The sequence below is a fragment of the Musca domestica genome, unplaced genomic scaffold (genome assembly GCF_030504385.1).
Source record: "Musca domestica strain aabys unplaced genomic scaffold, Musca_domestica.polishedcontigs.V.1.1 31, whole genome shotgun sequence".
Classification (NCBI taxonomy): domain Eukaryota; kingdom Metazoa; phylum Arthropoda; class Insecta; order Diptera; family Muscidae; genus Musca; species Musca domestica.
The window spans coordinates 8,681,930-8,701,215 of NW_026712309.1; the positions used below are offsets into that span (position 1 = coordinate 8,681,930).

Sequence of the window (19,286 nt, forward strand, 5' to 3'; positions counted from 1 at the left end):
AAATTTCTTTCTGTCGGAAATTGTGGCACATAAATGGAGATTGCCTAAGGAGGCCGATACATCCAATATCAATTATCAGGCTGCACACTTACGAGTATTTTTCTTTGTAATTTAACATAAAATATAGCCTGCGAATACATTAATCTTGAAAAACAGTTCTCGCTTGGAATCACTTTAATTTACCTGTAGACATATTCTGTAACAACCTTACCCATTGTTTATTTTAAAAAAATATCTTTTTGTTCCGTTTTTGTTCAATAACAAATGAAATTTTAACAACTTTTCAATCGTTTAAAGTTCCGTGAAAGTGATTGTTCATGGGAGAAAAACGCGTGAATGTGAATATGAACCCATGAACGTCTTCCCACCCTATTGTGATTCTATTGTGAATCATTTTATTTTAGTTTATTCCTTCTCATTGTTTTCTCTTTCTATAATGAAAACAAAAACAAAACGTAGAAACTAGAGAAAACAATGAAAAAGAAGAAGATCATTTTTTTGGAGTTAGAGTTGAATTTGATTTTGTCATTCCGTTTGTTTTTTCCCAAGAGAACAGTAGTTCGACTTAATAAGAATAAATAAAAGTTATTAAAATAAAGCACAAGTGTTAGTTCTTTGGAATTGTGGGAAAATTATAGTGAATCGGTGCGAATAAACTAATAAATTAAAAGTAGTGAAATAAAGCGCCAACGAGAAATAATCATATTACAAATATTGCGTGCTATTTGCCCTTGCCCGAACAGTGGAACGTTCACTGCCTTCATCAACAGTGTGTGCTGAAACAGAACCTTGCCCAAAGGGGAAGACATCGTCACCGTGCTGCACCATCAAAGCGCGTCCTGCCAAAGTGTAAGTGGATCGAGTCGACCGGGGTACCTTGAACCGTGGTGGCCGACTCTGGAAACGTTGGTAAGCACCCCAACATCTGGTCCTTCTCAACCGGGAACAAAATCAAGAGCAAGAAATAGGGTATCCATTGGTCAAAGTAAGTACCACGCATGTTTTTCACGATAATTTGTCATTTGGAGACAAACGTATATTGGCCCTAAATTCGTGGACTTTCTTTGTAAAGAAATTGAGGTTACCTGTTGCATAATTGTGACAAACAAATTCCAAAGTATTCTAAGTTATTTTTTTAACTGGATACCGTTGGAGTATTTATCAAGCCTTGCCCTTTACATTCGTCTTTCGCTGGATGGTGTTGTTGTAGCGAACCGGCATTTTTTTGTATTGTTTGCCCTTCATCCATTTACACATTTGGTGGCTTGCTGTTTTTTTGTGGCGCTGAGTCTTTGTCTGTGTGTTGCTGTTAGACAGACAAAAGTTGTTCGTCCGTCAGACTCATTAGCGTGACATATCGACATACGCACATTTGGTGGCGCTTTGTTTATATGTGAAGGCTTGCCCTTTGCTAGGCTGTTGGTGATTTGCTGCTTGTGCGTTGTTGGCTCTGCTTATATGCATTTGCGCAGCCACTGTTGACATATTTTGGAGAGTCGCTGCTTGTGCGTGGTAGCTCTGCCTGGGCATTTGCGTCGCCACAGTTGTTTATACGTCGCTCTTGCTCTGCTTGGGTTTTTTTGTGTGTTTGTCTACTGCGGTTACGCTGACTCTGTTTGCATGATTTATACTTTCTCGTTGTATGAGCGTTCGTATTGCTATCGTCTATTTATTAACATTCATCGATTATTTTGTTTTGGTCTTGCCCTTTGGTGGATTTGCTTGCTCGAATTTTTTCTCGTTGTTGAGTGCTGAATTATAATTCTCATTAGGAGATAATTACAAGCATACAAGGCAAATATAAACAAAAGGAAAAGTAAAGCTTAGCTGTATATAAATTTGGACAACGACGTTTAATGGAATCTATGAGATTTTGGCGAAATTGAATGTCGTGAATGGAATAAGTGAAGGTTAATTGTTAAAATTACCTTGCACAATAAAAACATAAAGAACACAATTTTGTTATGGTGGATGAATTTTGCCCTTTTTGTATTTGACACAGTGGGTCAGAAATGAGAAATTGAAAAAGTGACTTGCTCATATATAAAAATGTATACCATTTAGATGCTACTGTGAAAAATAAGTTGGTAATTGGAATACCATTTGAAACGCTTATGGCTATTTCATTAAATAACTTTCTCGTTTGAAATATCGAAACAAAAGTACATTTTTTGGGTAAAAAATCTTTTTCGTTGATGATTGAAAATTTTTCGTGGATTTGTTGGCATTAACAAAAGTAAAATTACTTGCTCATTTGGAGACTAAGAGAATTTTTTGGAACACGTAGAAAATTAAACTTGTTCGCGCATACATACCATTTGGATAATTTAATACAGTACTATTCGAAAAGTGCTTATTCTGGGTTGTTGTTTTTGGAGACATTTTTGTCGCAACTAAAGTTACAACGGAATATTTGAATACTTTGAATAAATATCTTGCTCTATATGAATTATAATTTGCGCTGGGATTCTTGCTCATTTTTGCAATAAATATATTCCTCTTTGTTGGACGTAACTATCCCTTGGATTCTTGCTCGGTTTTTTAACAACAATATTTCGCTTTGCGTAACGTTCGATAATTTCTACAATTAAATTTGAACATTTGGGATTAAGCTTTCTCGAAGAAAATGGCCAGTATTGAAGACTTTTTAAATAAGTCTGAGGAAATTATTTCCTTTGAAGAAAATTTAAAAGAGACGGATGCGTCAGGGTTTAATGAGTCTGCCGTTGAAGTTGAGAAGTCAGAGCTCAGCAGTTTATGGGCAGAATGGAAGGAAACCCTGAAAGCGTGTACCTCCGATGCTGAGTGTAATAAGAAAAATAAGGAGGTTATAAAAACAAATAAAAAACTTGCCCACCAAAGTTACGTTAGATGTGTTAATATTTTGGGGGAATGGAAGGAAAAAGCAAAAGTGTTTCCCGTTACACAAAGAGTTTCTTCCTCTGTAGCAGTCCCGCCGTGTGATATGGAAGTGTTCCAAGGGGATTATGTTTCCTGGCCCAGTTTTCGTGACTTATTCACGGCGATTTTTATCAATAACAAAAAATTAAGCCCCGTTGAAAAGCTGTACCACTTATTCCAAAAAACAAGTGGAGAGGCAAGAGAGATAAATCGAAATATCCCATTGACGGCCGAAGGTTTCTCAATTGCTTGGGACAATTTGAGAAACCAGTATGATAATAAGAGAATTCTTATAAATACTCAATTGAGAAATTTATTTAATCTTGCTCATTGCGGGCAAGAATCGGCGAGTGGCCTTAAAAAATTGCAGCGGGAGGTTACTAATTGTATATCGGTCCTAGAGTTATATAAGATTGATGTAAAGTCTTGGGACCCTATATTTGTATATCATTGTTCTTCAAAAATGCCTAAACTCACTCTTTCTGTATGGGAACAGTCTCTGCCAAGTAAAACAGAAATGCCTCGTTGGGAGGACTTAAATAAATTTCTCACGGAGAGATTTCAGGCATTGGAAAGTGTGTCAGATATAACTTGCTCGAATGGAGCACAACCAGGATCTTCTCAATCTTCTCGCCCAAAGTACAGCCAATATGACAAATCGAAACAATTCAGAGTCCATCATACTAAGGTAAATGAGAACAAATGCAGTGTGTGCAAAGGGACACACCCCTTAAAATCTTGCCCGAAGTTCCTTAGTATGGATTTCAGGAAAAGATTAAATATTATTAAGAGAGAAAATCGTTGCCTCAATTGTATGGCGTTGGGTCATAAAGCGGTGGACTGTAGGGCTCCTGCTTGCTCAAAATGCAAAGGAAAGCATCATAACCTCCTTCATAAAAATACGATTGCCCAAGATAATAGCTCTAATGCGAATGCTTCTACAGATTTGTCTACGTCGTTGGCTGTGACTCCGAGTACATCGGCTGGTCCGATTACTTCTTCGAATACTCGCGCATTTCATACCTCGGTCACAAGTAGAACGATGCTTGCCACGGCTTGGGTAAATATTTTGAAGGATGGTGTTCCATATAAAGTACGTGCGCTAATAGATCCTTGCTCGGACGACACTTTTATTTCCGCTCGGGTGCAGAAGATGCTTAGGTTGCCCACAAGTTCGGTGTCTGCGGACATTTCCGGTTTGGGCGGTGAACATTTGACTAAATGTTCTAAGATAGCATCCGTCAGAATTGGATCGATGAAAAATAGGTCTTTCTCGTTGGACCTTGAGGCATTTGTGGTCCCTGAAATCACGGGGGATATTCCCACACATCCCTTGGGCAAAATTCGAATTGAAGAACTTCCGGATCTAGATTTTGCGGATCCAAAATTTTATCAAAGTAGTCCAGTAGACATCTTGCTCGGTGGGAACGTTTACCCTGTTATCTTGCTCAACGGAGTAAGGAAAAACGTACTTGGCTCGCTTTTGGCTCAAGAGACCGTATTTGGGTGGATATTAACCGGTCCGACAACTGATTTAGTCCATCTGAAGTCACTTAGCATCTCGCATTGCACTAGAGTATCAGTGCAAGACGAACTTTCGAAGTTCTGGGAAATTGAGGAGATTCCCAAAGTTCCGATTGTATCTGTAGATGACCAAAAATGCGAGGATATTTATCGAACTACGACGACCAGAGGCTCCGATGGGAGATATACGGTAAACTTGCCCTTTAAAGTCGATTACCCTTTCTCTTTGGCGTCAAAATCAAGCCGATATATTGCTCTGACTCAATTTTTGCGGAATGAGACATCGCTAATGAGAGATCCGAATCGAAAATCGGATTATGACAAAGTTATTCTTGAATATTTGTCTCTGGGTCATATGGAGAAAGTAGAAGGGTTTGTCAACTATCAAAATTGTTTTTACTTGCCCCATCATGGCGTATTTAAGCCCGAAAGCGTAACGACGAAGTTGAGAGTAGTCTTTAACGCTTCGTGTCCCTCGGTAGACGGCAAAAGCTTAAACGACGTGTTGTATGTTGGCCCTTCGCTTCAAAAGGACATAGTTTCGCTCGTTTTGAATTGGCGCTTATACAAATATGTATTTAATGCGGACATTTCTAAAATGTATCGCCAAATTTGGATTAACCCATTGCATTCCAAATATCAGCGCATTCTATTTCGATCTTGCCCGGAAGAGGAAGTTTCTGATTACCAGTTAAAGACAGTAACATTTGGCGTCAATTGCGCTCCTTACTTGGCTCTTAGGACGCTGTTGCAACTGGCTGATGACGAGGAGCATCGCTTTCCCATTGGTTCCAAAATTCTACGAAACAATATGTATGTAGATGATGCGTTGGTAGGGGTGCATACTGTCTCAGAAGGTTTAAGAGCGAGAGAAGAATTGATAAAAATTCTTTCATCAGCCGGGTTTGGTCTCCGGAAGTGGACGTCTAATTCTAGAGAAATTTTGGATGGTCTTGCTCGTGAGCATCTGTTAAATGAAGATTTTCTTGATCTGGGTGACAAGAGTTCTGCGAAGACATTAGGTATTCGATGGAATGCCTCATCAGATAGTTTCTACTTCGTTATAGATACAATTCAAGAAAGAAGTTCTTACACGAAGCGACAAGTGTTGTCCATTATAGCGAAGATTTTTGACCCTCTGGGCTGGCTCGCGCCGATTGTAATAACTGCGAAAATTCTGATGCAACAGTTATGGCTAGATGAGATTGGATGGGACGATCCATTAAAGCCTCTTACTCTGATAAACTGGAAGAATTTTGTCTCTACTTCGTCAGGAATCGAAGAGATTAGAATACCTCGCTGGGTAAATTACTCTCCAAATTGCAATATTGAATTGCATGGTTTCTGTGACTCGTCAGAGTCGGCTTACGCTGCTGCGTTATATTTGAGAGTTGAAGTTGGTACTGATGTCTATACGAATTTGCTCGTTGCGAAGTCCAAAGTGGCGCCGTTGAAGAAATTGTCCTTGCCACGGTTGGAACTCTGTGGGGCCTTTCTCTTAGCCGAGCTAGTCGATTCCGTTCTGCCTCAGTTGGATATTCCAAAAGCCTCTTTGTTCGCTTGGTCGGATTCGACTATCGTTTTGTCTTGGCTCAAGAAACCATCTTACTCTTGGACGACGTTTGTGGCAAATAGGGTGTCTATTATTCAGGAGAAGGTAGGGAGCGACTGGTATCATGTCCCTACAGATGAGAATCCGGCAGATTTAGCAACCCGGGGGCGGACTCCTTTAGAGCTAAAGGAGTGTGGTTTATGGTGGCATGGACCAAGCTGGCTCAAATCGCCGAGAAGTGAATGGCCCTCAGGCGCGGTTATATCCGAAACAACCCTTGAAGCTAAACCTGTAAAAGTTCATCTTGCTCGATCTGCCGTAGAAGAAGATATATTGGAAAGGTTTTCTCGTCTCTCCACTGCAACTCATGTCATAGCGTACATATTTCGGTTTGTCCAAAGGACACATCCAAAAACCAAGAAAACCGTTTGTTTTGATAGCATTAAATTAACCGCAGATGAAATTGGCTTTGCTCGTCGCCGTTTGATGTCTCTTTCTCAAAGAATCTACTTTCCTTCGGAGTATGATTGCCTCCATAAAAATCGAAAACTTGATTCTGGTAGCCCTCTTTTGTCGCTAAATCCCTTTCTCGACAAAGATGGTCTTATTCGAGCTAATGGACGTTTGAGTTCTACCCTTTCTCTACCGTACGATGAACGGTACCCGATTATTCTTGCCCCAAAGAGCAGATTTGCTGCACTGTACGTGGATCATGTTCACCGTATGACCAACCATGGTGGCATTCAGCTGACTCTGGCTACAACGCGCCTCGAATGTTGGATCATACGAGGCCGAAACTTAGTAAAAACCCACTATCGACATTGCACGAAGTGCGTTCTGGCTCAGAAGAAACGATAAACGCAGCTGATGGCTGCTCTTCCTCCCGAGAGGACTACCTTTACCCGGCCGTTTTCCACATCAGGGGTCGATTTCGCTGGCCCTATTGAAATTAAGAACTTTAGTGGCAGAGGTTGCCGCATTTCCAAGGGTTACATTTGCTTGTTTGTGTGCTTCGCCACCAAGGCGATACACTTAGAACCTGTCAGTGATCTCTCCACCCCTGCCTTTATTGCCGCTCTGTCCCGATTCGTTGCCCGGCGTGGATGCCCTCGTCATATTTACTCGGACAACGGTAAGAATTTCTTGGGTGCAGACCGTGAAATTCGTTCTAATTTGATGAAGATTGTCGCAGAGGCGAAGGACGACTCCCTTACTCGTTACGGCTTCCAGAAATTGGAGTGGCATTTTAACCCCGCCGCAGCTCCACATATGGGTGGGCTGTGGGAGGCGGGGGTTAAAAGCTGCAAGAGTCACCTGAAGAAAATCTCGGGACAAATTCGTCATACATTCGAAGAATTATCCACTATCCTTGCTCACATCGAATCGTGCCTAAACTCCAGGCCTCTTACTCCCCTGACAGATAGCATCGATGATATCAGCGCCCTTACTCCAGGTCACTTCCTCATCGGTGGACCATTACTAGCGCCAGCTGAACCCGACGAGGTAGAAAATAAAACTTCTCTTTTGAACCGTTGGCGACGGTTGAAATTGATTGCCCAGGAGTTCTGCAGACGATGGAAGTCCGAATATCTCAAGGAGCTTCAAAGGCGAACAAAGTGGAAACTGCCTCGAAATGACCTACAGGTTGACGACATTGTCGTACTACACTCTGATTCCCTTGCTCCAAACGAGTGGCGATTGGGCCGCGTGATGAAATTACACTTCGGTCAGGACGAAAGGGTTCGGGTTGTGGACATCAAGACTTTAAATGGAGTGATTACACGCCCTGTTCACAAATTGGTCCTCCTTCATCGTCCCGAATAGATCTTGCTCGATTGGCCAGTCAACGTTGACGTCTTTCCCGATGAAATATATGTCCTTGTTGTCTATTTGTTTCCTAACGATGCCTTACTCTCTTTCAGATGAGCTTCAACGATGCGTTCAAGTGTCCTTTATGCCACACACGGCATTCGTTCCGGCACTGCCGCCCCTTCTTGTCGGCGATACCTTCCGATAAGGAAGCCATCGTACGCAAGTACAATGGTTGCGTAAATTGTCTCGGTCTGGGACACCGAGCGATAACTTGCCCGTGGAATGAAGGTTGTCGGGTGTGCAATTTCGCCCACCACTCTTTATTACACCCGCTAGATAACCGTCGAGAAGTTTGGTTGTCCATGACGGCAGAGGTCTTTATCCACTTCCCAGGCCTAGATGAAACCCCACAGAAGGTGCGTGTGCTTATCGACCCGCTGCGTGAGGAGAGTACCCTTCAAATGGGATTACCCAGCCAAGGTCCATTGTATCCCAGTCCGGTACGGGTCGTTCTCACGTCAACGAACAACAACGTTCGGACATACACCACCAATTTGAAGGTGCTGGGCGAGTCAGACCTTCTAGAGCCTCGGCACCCGGTTGACTTGAAGTGCGTGAGAAAGGCGTATTTGAAGAAGGCGGTAGCGGATCCTACTTTCGAGAAGCCCGGCAAATACAATGTGGTACTCGGTAAGCCGGCATCTGAAGGCATTTTCCTGGGCCTACCCGTTTTTGAGCGCGGCATGCCATATGCCCAAAACACCGTCTTTGGATGGACATTTTTCGGCGACGTGGAGCGAAAGATTTAAATAATGTTTTTTTTTTCTTACCCGTGTGAGGAGGCGTTGCAGTACCATATTTGTCCCAGAGGGACTCAACGATTGCTGGCTCAATTAACGTTGTTTTTTAACTGTATATTTCCATATCTTTCATCATAATTTATTTTATCGTCATATTTTGAATTAAAAACAGTTTGTAATTAATTTAGATTTTAGTGTCCACTAGATTGAGTTTCCATGGACAATTGCATTAATTAATATTATATAGTTTAGTTGGAACCCTGTCCCAAGGGGGGGAGGATGTTCATGGGAGAAAAACGCGTGAATGTGAATATGAACCCATGAACGTCTTCCCACCCTATTGTGATTCTATTGTGAATCATTTTATTTTAGTTTATTCCTTCTCATTGTTTTCTCTTTCTATAATGAAAACAAAAACAAAACGTAGAAACTAGAGAAAACAATGAAAAAGAAGAAGATCATTTTTTTGGAGTTAGAGTTGAATTTGATTTTGTCATTCCGTTTGTTTTTTCCCAAGAGAACAGTAGTTCGACTTAATAAGAATAAATAAAAGTTATTAAAATAAAGCACAAGTGTTAGTTCTTTGGAATTGTGGGAAAATTATAGTGAATCGGTGCGAATAAACTAATAAATTAAAAGTAGTGAAATAAAGCGCCAACGAGAAATAATCATATTACAAATATTGCGTGCTATTTGCCCTTGCCCGAACAGTGGAACGTTCACTGCCTTCATCAACAGTGTGTGCTGAAACAGAACCTTGCCCAAAGGGGAAGACATCGTCACCGTGCTGCACCATCAAAGCGCGTCCTGCCAAAGTGTAAGTGGATCGAGTCGACCGGGGTACCTTGAACCGTGGTGGCCGACTCTGGAAACGTTGGTAAGCACCCCAACAGTGATTCATATGCTACGAACCATGGTACAATAAGGGGGTGGAGTAGCTTCTCAAAACTACAGAAATGCAACCCTAGGCTATTCCCGCTCCCTATCAGAATTATTCAAAATTATTTGATGTTTTTCCTTATGTTTGAAATGAGTTAAATAGCGCGAAAGATGAATGAAATGTCCGCAATGCATGTTTTCAGTCATTGATTTTAAACATATTTTGTTTTTATTTTTCAAAACAATAAATACATATGCACAATTGGTAGAAATCGGGCACACTTAGAAAACACTGTAATCAGCTGGTAACTCTACTTTACACTGATTACCCTTTATCCTGGGCGATAAGATTAGAAGTAGGAACAAGGTTCTCAAGACTCTGGTCGGCAGCACATGATAGGCCGCCAACGTTAGTGCTACAGTGGAAAAATATTAGTCCTGCCAGAATGCCGCCCTTAGAACCACAACATGGTTCCTCCTTATGACACCTGTCGTCCAATTACATGAGGAGCCGACTTACCTGTGCGACAGTATAATAAAATGCTGTCAATGTATCACCATCTGGTTGATAGGTAACCTCCGCTTAGGCACGTAAGGAAAACCCTTCATGATTTAGAGAGAGAGGTATAGAGATATAAGAGAGAGCCTCTAGGTCAACACTTTTGCAGCTGAAGAGCAGGTAACCTCCGCTTAGGCACGTAAGGAAAACCCTTCATGATTTAGAGAGAGAGGTACAGAGATATAAGAGAGAGCCTCTAGGTCAACACTTTTGCAGCTGAAGAGCGAGAACTGCCCCGACAAAGCCGAGAAGTTTTGACTCAGTTAAGATCCGGATGGTGCAGCCACCCGATCGACAGTAATGTGCAGAACATCAGCTTGTGGCAAAGGTAAACAAGACACGCTGCACCTATTTCGCCGTCCAGCCAAACCTACTCACCTAACTCCAGTCTTTTTTGAACATGTTGTGAAATATTTTGAAATATATTGTGAAATATCGAATCATTTAAAATTTTTTTAAGCGAACCTATCCTGAGATGAACACAATTATATACCAAATCTATTGACCGTTACTAGTTTAAAATGAACAAGTAAAGAAAGCAGCTAAGTTCGGCACGGCCGAATATTTAAAACCCTTCCCCATTTGAAAGGAACTTGCAAAATGTTATGAAAATTTCATAAAAAATATCGTTTAAATGAAAACCGTTATATATGAGGTATATGAAGACGTCTACCTGCATATTCAATTTTCTGCCACAGGTTGAAGTATAAAATACGAAATTTGAAACAATTCTAAATCATTTGAATGCCGAATATCGGGAGGTATCGTTATATGGTGACTATACGAAGACGTGGACCAGCATACGCAAATTATCATAGGCTGTAGTACACATTACGAACTTTAAATACGAAATTTCAAACGATTTCGATCTATAATGCCTCTATTATCAAAATGTTGTAATCTGCCTACTGTCAAAATACACATGTATGCAAAATTTTAGCCTTCTATCTCAATTCGTTCGAAAGATAGCGTGATTACAACAGACACACAGACATCGCTTGGGTCTGATAGAGTATTTCGAGGAGTTACCAACGGAGTTACCACCATAGTATGGTGGAGAGTATAAAATTATTAAAATGTTGTAAGGAATAATAATAATGCAATAACAATTATTAAATAATTATTTAACATATTAAACATAAACATATGATTTTTCATTGATGTTGACATTTTCATTGATGATGACAAAAATGTGATAAGAAATGTCTATGTAAAATTTGACGAATCCTCCAAAACATTGAATGTATATACATATACTGATAAGATATCTATAATCTTAAACCATGAAAACTGGCAATGTGTTCGAATGACTTCAGCTGTAAGAAAAGTAAGCTGTAAAAAAATAACCAGGCAAATTTAATTCTTTTGGTTGCAGAAAACAAAATCGAATAACAAAATGATTTTACTATTGGCGAATGAGAACATAAATAATCCCCTTGATAAAGAATTTGATCTCTTTTTCACTAATGATTCGGTTGCGCAAGGTCGCAAGATTTTTTCAAAAAACAAAAAAAAACCTCCACCTATATTTATTTTCAATTTTAAGTTTAACAATCCAAGTCTGATGAGAATAAAGGGAAATCCATCTCACAGTCCAAAAATTCAGAATGTAATTCATTCCAGATTAAAGTTTCGGTTCCAAAATTTCCATTGTGTCCAATTCTTCACATATCATTTAGAACTGCCCAAAGTTATTTGCCATGGACATAAGACAACGCACATTCGAAGAGAACAAACAAGGCCTGTGCCTCAATTATTTCTCCAAAACGCATCACGCGCGAAATTGTACAAGCAGAAACAAGTGCTTTGAGCGCCAAATAGACACAACACAATGCTTCACGTTCATAGCCATTCATCCACTCTTCCTTCCACCTCTAATAGTAAATCCGCTTTGAACTTTAATTCTGTTTTTTTTTTTTTTTAACTCCTAATTCCTCACAAGCCAATAGTTCTGGGAACGGAGTCATTCAATCTTGCTTCTCGCCAGTTCAAAGAGAGTTTTATTGGGGACTGCGTTGGTAAATGTGCTACACTTAGGAGTCTTTTACCAAACACGTTTTGTTCGATTCAGGTTCTCAGGGAACGTCTATCTCAGAGAGATTTCTCAATTAATTAAAACTTCTGTATCTGCATACGAATGTGTAGATTTTCGGCCTTATTAACACCACTGCGGCTTCCGTTCGAAAACTTTGCACCTTAAATCTATGTTCAACATTTGATAATTCCGTACAAGTGCCGGTCCAAAATAAGAGTTGCTCCAGTGAACACGCTGTCGTTTCCACGACTAGAGCTATGTGGAGCTGTCCTACTGGCGGAAATTATAGACGCATTCCTCCCAACGTATTCCTCTGGTCAGACTCCACAATAGTTCTTTCCTGGCTTTCCAAGCCTCCTTGTCATTGGTTAACATTCGCTGCTGATCTGGAAAGCTGCTGATCTGGAATCCTCAAGAAACATGTGTCGAACCTAAATAAATCTAAATCCATTTCCATACAATGAAAAGCGCCCAATATTACTTCCATACAATTGCATGCATTTTCCCGGCTTTATGTTGATATTGTTAACATAATCACTATCCATGGTGACGATCTAAAATCAAGAACCTCATTAATGCCTCTATTCATAAATGCAAGCTTTGAATCCTTTATAAAAATCACTGTCAGAAACAGATAATGAATGCTCTTCCTCCTGAACATACAGAGATTTCTCGACATTAAAACATATTGCGGACGCTTATGCCGTATAACGAAGGGATGCGTATGTGTGTTCGTATGTTTTCCACTAAGGTATTTCATCTCGAAACAACTTCCGATCTTTCCATTTTCACCTTTCTAGCAGCATTTCATAGATTCGTCTCTAGACGATGATGCCCTGCTCATCTTCATTCCGATTATGGCTCAATGTTTGTGGAAGCGTCCAAAGCCCTGGCGAAAGAGTTTATTCAAGCTTCTCGTTCCGCTGTCATTTCCAATTATTCCGTGCAAAACCTTAGTTGGCACTTTATTCCGCCTGGGGCTATTCATATGGAAGGACTCCGGAAAGCCGGGGTTAAAAGTCTCAAAAAGTTTGCAGGCTTATTCAAGTTTACGTTCGAAGAATTTTTTTTCGTCCGCTATCTCCTTTTTCCTCTGAGCCAACAGACTTTGCCGCCTTAACTCTTGAATGTCGCCGAGAGTTGCAAAATCGATTTAAATGACAAGCATTTGAGAAGAACATTGAAGAAAACATACTTGCCGCACATTATGATGACAATCTTCTGCAAAATTCCTGGCGCCTCGGTAGAGTTTCCGATCGTCATATCCGGGTCGCAGATATTGTAACTCAAATAGGTGTCATTACTCGTCGTATTACTAAGCTTGTCGTCCTTCTAAATTCACATTTTCTTCTTTCCGTTCTGTGTCCTTTTGTCGGTATTGTAGAAACATGCCCAAACATTCTAACACCAAAAATTAACCCAATCGATCGAACCGAGCTCTAAGGGACAATTTTTATGCCGTCTCTGCCAGCGTCTTCATGCGTCTGTGCAAGAAATTCCTGGTGATGAACATGGGAGAACATTTACAGTCGGTTCGAGAGCATAAATACTGTGTTAATTGTTTATCGTTGAAGCTTTCTTATGGATCTTGTTTCAGTGATATCAGATGTCATCACTGCCGAAAGTTCGTCCGCGAGACCAACTCCTTCCTAGGCGGCTGTCCGGGGATAAGTCCCGTTACCAATCTCGCTCCATTTCACCGTAACCATCAACGTCAAAAGCAGCCCGAACCCATACATTGAACTCTACGCCTTCTACGGCACATAACTTGAAGCGATCTCTCACATCCCTAATTCAGCAAAAGAGAACAGCAACCGTGGGCAGCAGGGTTATGGTTCGGGTTGATGCTAAATGTGTAGCTCGGTGCCTGTTGGACCTCTCCTCACCAGTAAGTCGCATCTCAAGAACTTTTTTGGATTAACTTAAAGTGGAAACATCTAAAATTTCATTTAAATTTGTCAGATTCTGCATCTGAAACAGCTGGAAATATCTGTGCTGTTGTACAATTGCTATGAAATCAGTTACCATGAGCTCATTTACCGGAAGGAGATTGGAAGATCTATCAGAATAGAATGATTTCAGACGTGTGAGATATTTTTCTGAGCTTGTCTCTGAACATTGATATATGTTTAAGATGAACCTGTATTTTTTTATCATTATACTCAATAATTTGACTTGTTTCGATAAAGGCAGATATTCTTTTTTTATTATGTCAGATACCAAAATTGCCTTTCACTCATCTCAACTTTCTTCGCATGAAATTCAAATATGTAAAAACATAAAATGTTCTGCACAGTAGGCAGAACTCATTAAGAACTCCCAATACCGAATTTAAAGCTAAATTTATGTGGAAATGGAAAGGACAATTATATGGAAGCTATACGAAGAAGTTGGAAGAAAATCTTCTACCAAATGTCGTTTGGATTTCAGCATGATTACAACAGACGGACAAGGCTAAATCGACTTAGAATCTTACGCTAATTAAAAATATATATTAACTTTGTTGGGTTTAAAACTATTATTTCCCTGAGTTACAAACGAAATGACTAACTTAATATGCACTCCACACTATGTATGTGGAGGATATAAGCAAGGGAGGACAGCAAGATTTCTTACTGCGATTAGGTATATTTACACCTGCAGCTTTTTCAAATGAACTTCTTATCACGTGCTTTATTGTATTTTATACTAAAATCGCGTAATGCTGCAAATTTACTGCTCGATGAGAGTGACGAATTGATGGAGTTTTCTGGAACGTTAAGTCCAAAATTTGACATTTCTCTACATTAGATGGAAATCATATCTTTTGGGTTTGATTGATTCCGATTGATGTTCATTACAAGACGAATCGTGAACGAGTTTGGAGATTGCTATGTTGACCTGGTCTTATGACCAACCTTATTGGGAGGTATACGCATGCGTACTTTCTCGTCAAAATCATTTCCAAATCACAAAAATCCAAAGATAAATTTAAAAAAAAATAGCTTTAAAATAAATGCTATTTTTCAAAGAACAGTCCATCATCCATACCAAATATGCCTGATGAGCCGCTTAACCAACGGCGAAACGCATGGTGAACGTGTATAGTGTCTCTGATTGAAATTTTCCTAACAGACCTTTGAGGATAATTCGGACGGAGGAACGTAGTAATAGCAACAGTCGACATTTAAAGGAGTATTATTTCTACTTTCGAAAAATAAGAGAACGAACCTCGATGTTTGAAATGATTTTTTAAATATTTCAAATTCATTCATTCACTCTAGCCGAATGGGAGCAAATTTCAGGATGTACTATCTGTCATTGCTATTTACAAAGACATAGAATTATTAAACAAAGACACATACTATATAAAAACAGGACATTTTATTGTTGCTTCGGTTTAATAGATGGTGTTGGTAGTAGATACAAGTAAAAAACATTAAGAACTTTAAATGCCCTCCATCATTACCTAAAGATTTTTTTTACATAAAAGTATCTGAATTCAAACGCATTGTACTTTAAACTAAAAATATTTTATTATTATCTTATACTACAAAGATTTTTATTTATTGCGAGTCTTGAATGCCAAATATATAACAATTCCGTGGTTTAATGTGTCTAAGATTATAAAAATACCGAATAACGGCGAATCAATATGAACAATGTATTGACACCGGTTGTAGAACCCATTTTGAACTACAGTAACTAAATTTTACACAAATACATTAGAAAATGTTGCTAAAGCCGTTAAAATACCGAATATCGGACGTATTTTGACAATTTTCACTAATTTAGAATGGTTTTTTGGCAGAAAGGCATAACATTTAGAAAAATCGCATAAAAATATTTTTCTGTAATGTATTTTTATCGCATGAGATTCTTTTATATTGACTTTCAATATTGAATTGTACATTTCGTAATATTTTTCACCTTGGAACACAACGTGTTGGGGTATTTCATTCAGGTCGCTAATAAAGTCCGATCTTCATGAAATCTTGCATGCGGGGAGATTTGGGATCAGAATAGAATCCTAGTATTTTGGAAGGTGTTCCCAAAATATTTAGGAGCAAAAAGAAAAAAATTCTAGTTTTAATTACTTTTTTTTTTCTTAAGTTGAAAAAAATTCTAGTTTAAGGAATATCAAATTAAAAGTTATTTATGTTTCAAACACTACCAATACTATACTAATTTTTATTATTTGTTTTGCAGGCTAAAACATTAAAGGGCATCACACAATGACGTCATACATAAGTTTGGCACTTGCTGCCCATGGCCCACCAAGCATACTGGAGCCATTAGCACCCTCGTTTAGGACGACTACTACGACCACCACTACAACCACGACAACGTCAACGCCGCCGACATCTTCAGGAAGCCATAACTTCCCACACGTCACAATCATGTCGGACATACTTGACAATGTAACAGCTGTTGTTCTGTTTGGAAATGAGTCCATCACAGGAATGCATACAAATGTTACAAATATTTTGGAGCCGCGTGGACCACGTTATTCACTGTCGTCAATGATAATAATGGGTGTCATAGCTGGCATACTCAGTTTGCTAACTGTTGTGGGTAACGTTATGGTGATGATATCCTTTAAAATCGACAAGCAACTACAAACTATAAGCAATTACTTTCTATTCTCTTTGGCAATTGCCGACTTTGCTATTGGTCTGATATCGATGCCTTTGTTTGCTGTCTCTACCATAGTCGGATATTGGCCCCTTGGGCCGCACATCTGCGACACATGGCTCGCCTTGGACTATTTAGCCTCAAATGCTTCAGTTCTTAATCTTCTGATAATAAGCTTTGATCGATATTTCAGCGTCACAAGACCCCTTACCTATCGGGCCAAAAGAACGACGAACAGAGCCGCATGTATGATAGCAGCCGCATGGGGGATAAGTTTAATACTCTGGCCTCCTTGGATTTACAGCTGGCCATACATTGAGGGAAAACGCACGGTTCCACAAGATGAATGCTACATTCAGTTCATTGAAACCAATCAGTATATTACATTCCTAACCGCACTCGCTGCGTTTTATTTCCCCGTTACAATAATGTGTTTCCTATACTATCGCATATGGAAGGAAACAAAGAAACGTCAAAAGGATTTGCCTAATTTGCAGGCTGGGAAAAAGGATTCTTCTAAACGCTCGAATTCTAGGTAAGTCAAAATTAATACAAAATCCCTAAGTTTGTTTGCTACTATACGGAAAACCCAATATATTCCGATTTGTTTCCCAGGAATTAAAAAATATTATTAGATATAACTTGTTTAAATATAAACTATAAATTATTTTCAAACGTTGCAAATTCCATATTCCAAAAGTATGATCCTATTGATTACTCCATTAGCAGAAGGGGCATTTTTTACGGAAGAGAAAAGTGGGTTTTATGACAAAGAAAGGAGTTAAACGAGGTATATTACATTTTTTCTTCGGCCGTCTGCCTGGAAAACTAATTATACCCTGCACCACAAGTTGAAATTGGAGATAATCGGTCAAAATTTAGATATAGCTCCCATATATATCTTCGTCCGATTTGCCTTTTATGGTGCACCAAACGTGTAATATCAGCGCGAATAGTATGGAATTTTGCACGTACGATCAGATTGGACCTGAAAATAAGTATGCAAAATTTGATCGAAATCGGTTCAGATATAGTTATAGCTCCCATATATATTGTTCATCCGATTTGTTATTTTTGTCCTCGGCAGACGTAATATGCACTCTGTAACAACAATATTTGGGGAAATATATCAAACACAGCTCAGAAATACATTTGCTAAATTTTATCGAGATCGGTTCAGATTTGGATAAAGGTCCCATATATAACTCCATCCGATTTGCCTTTTTTGTGCACCAAACGTGTTATATTAATCCACTTTGATACTTACGACCGACTTTCTTTGCTGGTTTTTTCTATTCAATAAACTTTACACGTTTGAATTGGAAAGTAACAAATTTGAAACTGCAAAAGAAAAAATTTAAACGTTTTCAACCTATATTGTTTCTTATTATCTTATTCGTTCATTTTCTCATAAATTTCCAAATCTATGATAGGTGTTTGTTGTCTCGTTTTGGGAAACATATACTTTTAAAAAATATCTATCCACTTTCCAATCATTATCAAGTTTTCTGTTGGATTTCTAAAATTTTTTCTTCAAATGATCATATTAATTGTTTTGCTACTAAAGTGATTTCCTTCCTACTATTTATTTTTTTCGCTCCGCTTATTTAAGTGATGAGAATACAGTCATTAACCACACTGGTGCCATGCTGTCTATAACACATCTAGGAGGTATAGGTGGCGAACACGAAACATGGAGAAGGCCACGTTCCGAGTCGTCTGCAGATGCTGAAAGCGTTTACATGCCTAACATGATCATAGATTCCAGTTATCAAGGGATTCATTCCAGAAAATCAAGTGTAAGTATGTGTAGTAACCTTGTGTGGAGTAATCACAAATTATTGTTTACTTGTTCTTCATTTTCATATTGGGTCAGTTTTTATATCAGCTAGTGTATTTATCAGTCCTTTGAATAAAACCATCCAATATATTCCAATAGTTTGTTTTCTCATTCTTTTTATTCGGTCCACCATTCTATGGGGGGTATATTAACTTTGTTATTCCATTTGCAACTTCTTGAGATACTCATGTTAGCATAAACAGAGGAACGTAGCTACATCGACTACATTTTAAGCTGATCCAGAAAATATATACTGTTCTGGATCAGCTTAAAATGTAGTCGATGTAGCTACGTTCCTCTGTTTATGCCTGTTGTAATCACTATTTTTCGAACGAACTGAGATATGAGGCTAAATTTTTGCAAATGTGTGTAATTTGTCAGTAGGTAAGTTCGTAAATGGGTCATGTTTTCGTATAGTCCCCATGTAACGGGTGCTCTCGTTATTTGGTATTTTGATTATATAAGCGACATTATTCAACGGAATTGTTTCAAATTTCGTATTTAAAGTTCGCAATGGGTCCTACAAGCTATGACAGAAAATTGTATATGTATGTCCACGTCTTCGTATACGCCCCATATAACGGTATCTAAATGTATTCACGATAGTCATGATTTTAGCTACATTATTCACCGGAATTGTTTCAAATTTCCTCCTTCACGGGAGGAACGCCAGATGTAGGAGGTGATGATTGCGGAATGTCTTGAGTAGATTGTGGAGTTTTGTCAGAAACTGCGACTTAGCATTCCCTTAGATTGCACCTTTTTCGCAT

General features: G+C 39.1%; 1 protein-coding gene across 2 annotated transcripts in view; it reads left to right on the forward strand.

Annotated features, from left to right (window-relative positions):
• LOC101893103 (muscarinic acetylcholine receptor DM1) overlaps positions 1-19,286 on the forward strand; it is an 80,940-nt gene that overhangs the window by 21,079 nt on the left and 40,575 nt on the right. For both annotated transcript variants that reach the window (XM_059124974.1, XM_059124973.1), the window contains 2 exons: positions 16,251-17,211; positions 18,289-18,475. In XM_059124974.1, coding sequence (XP_058980957.1) covers positions 16,277-17,211; positions 18,289-18,475 — 1,122 coding nt within the window. In that variant the 5' untranslated portion in view covers positions 16,251-16,276. The remainder of the gene's footprint in view (positions 1-16,250; positions 17,212-18,288; positions 18,476-19,286) is intronic.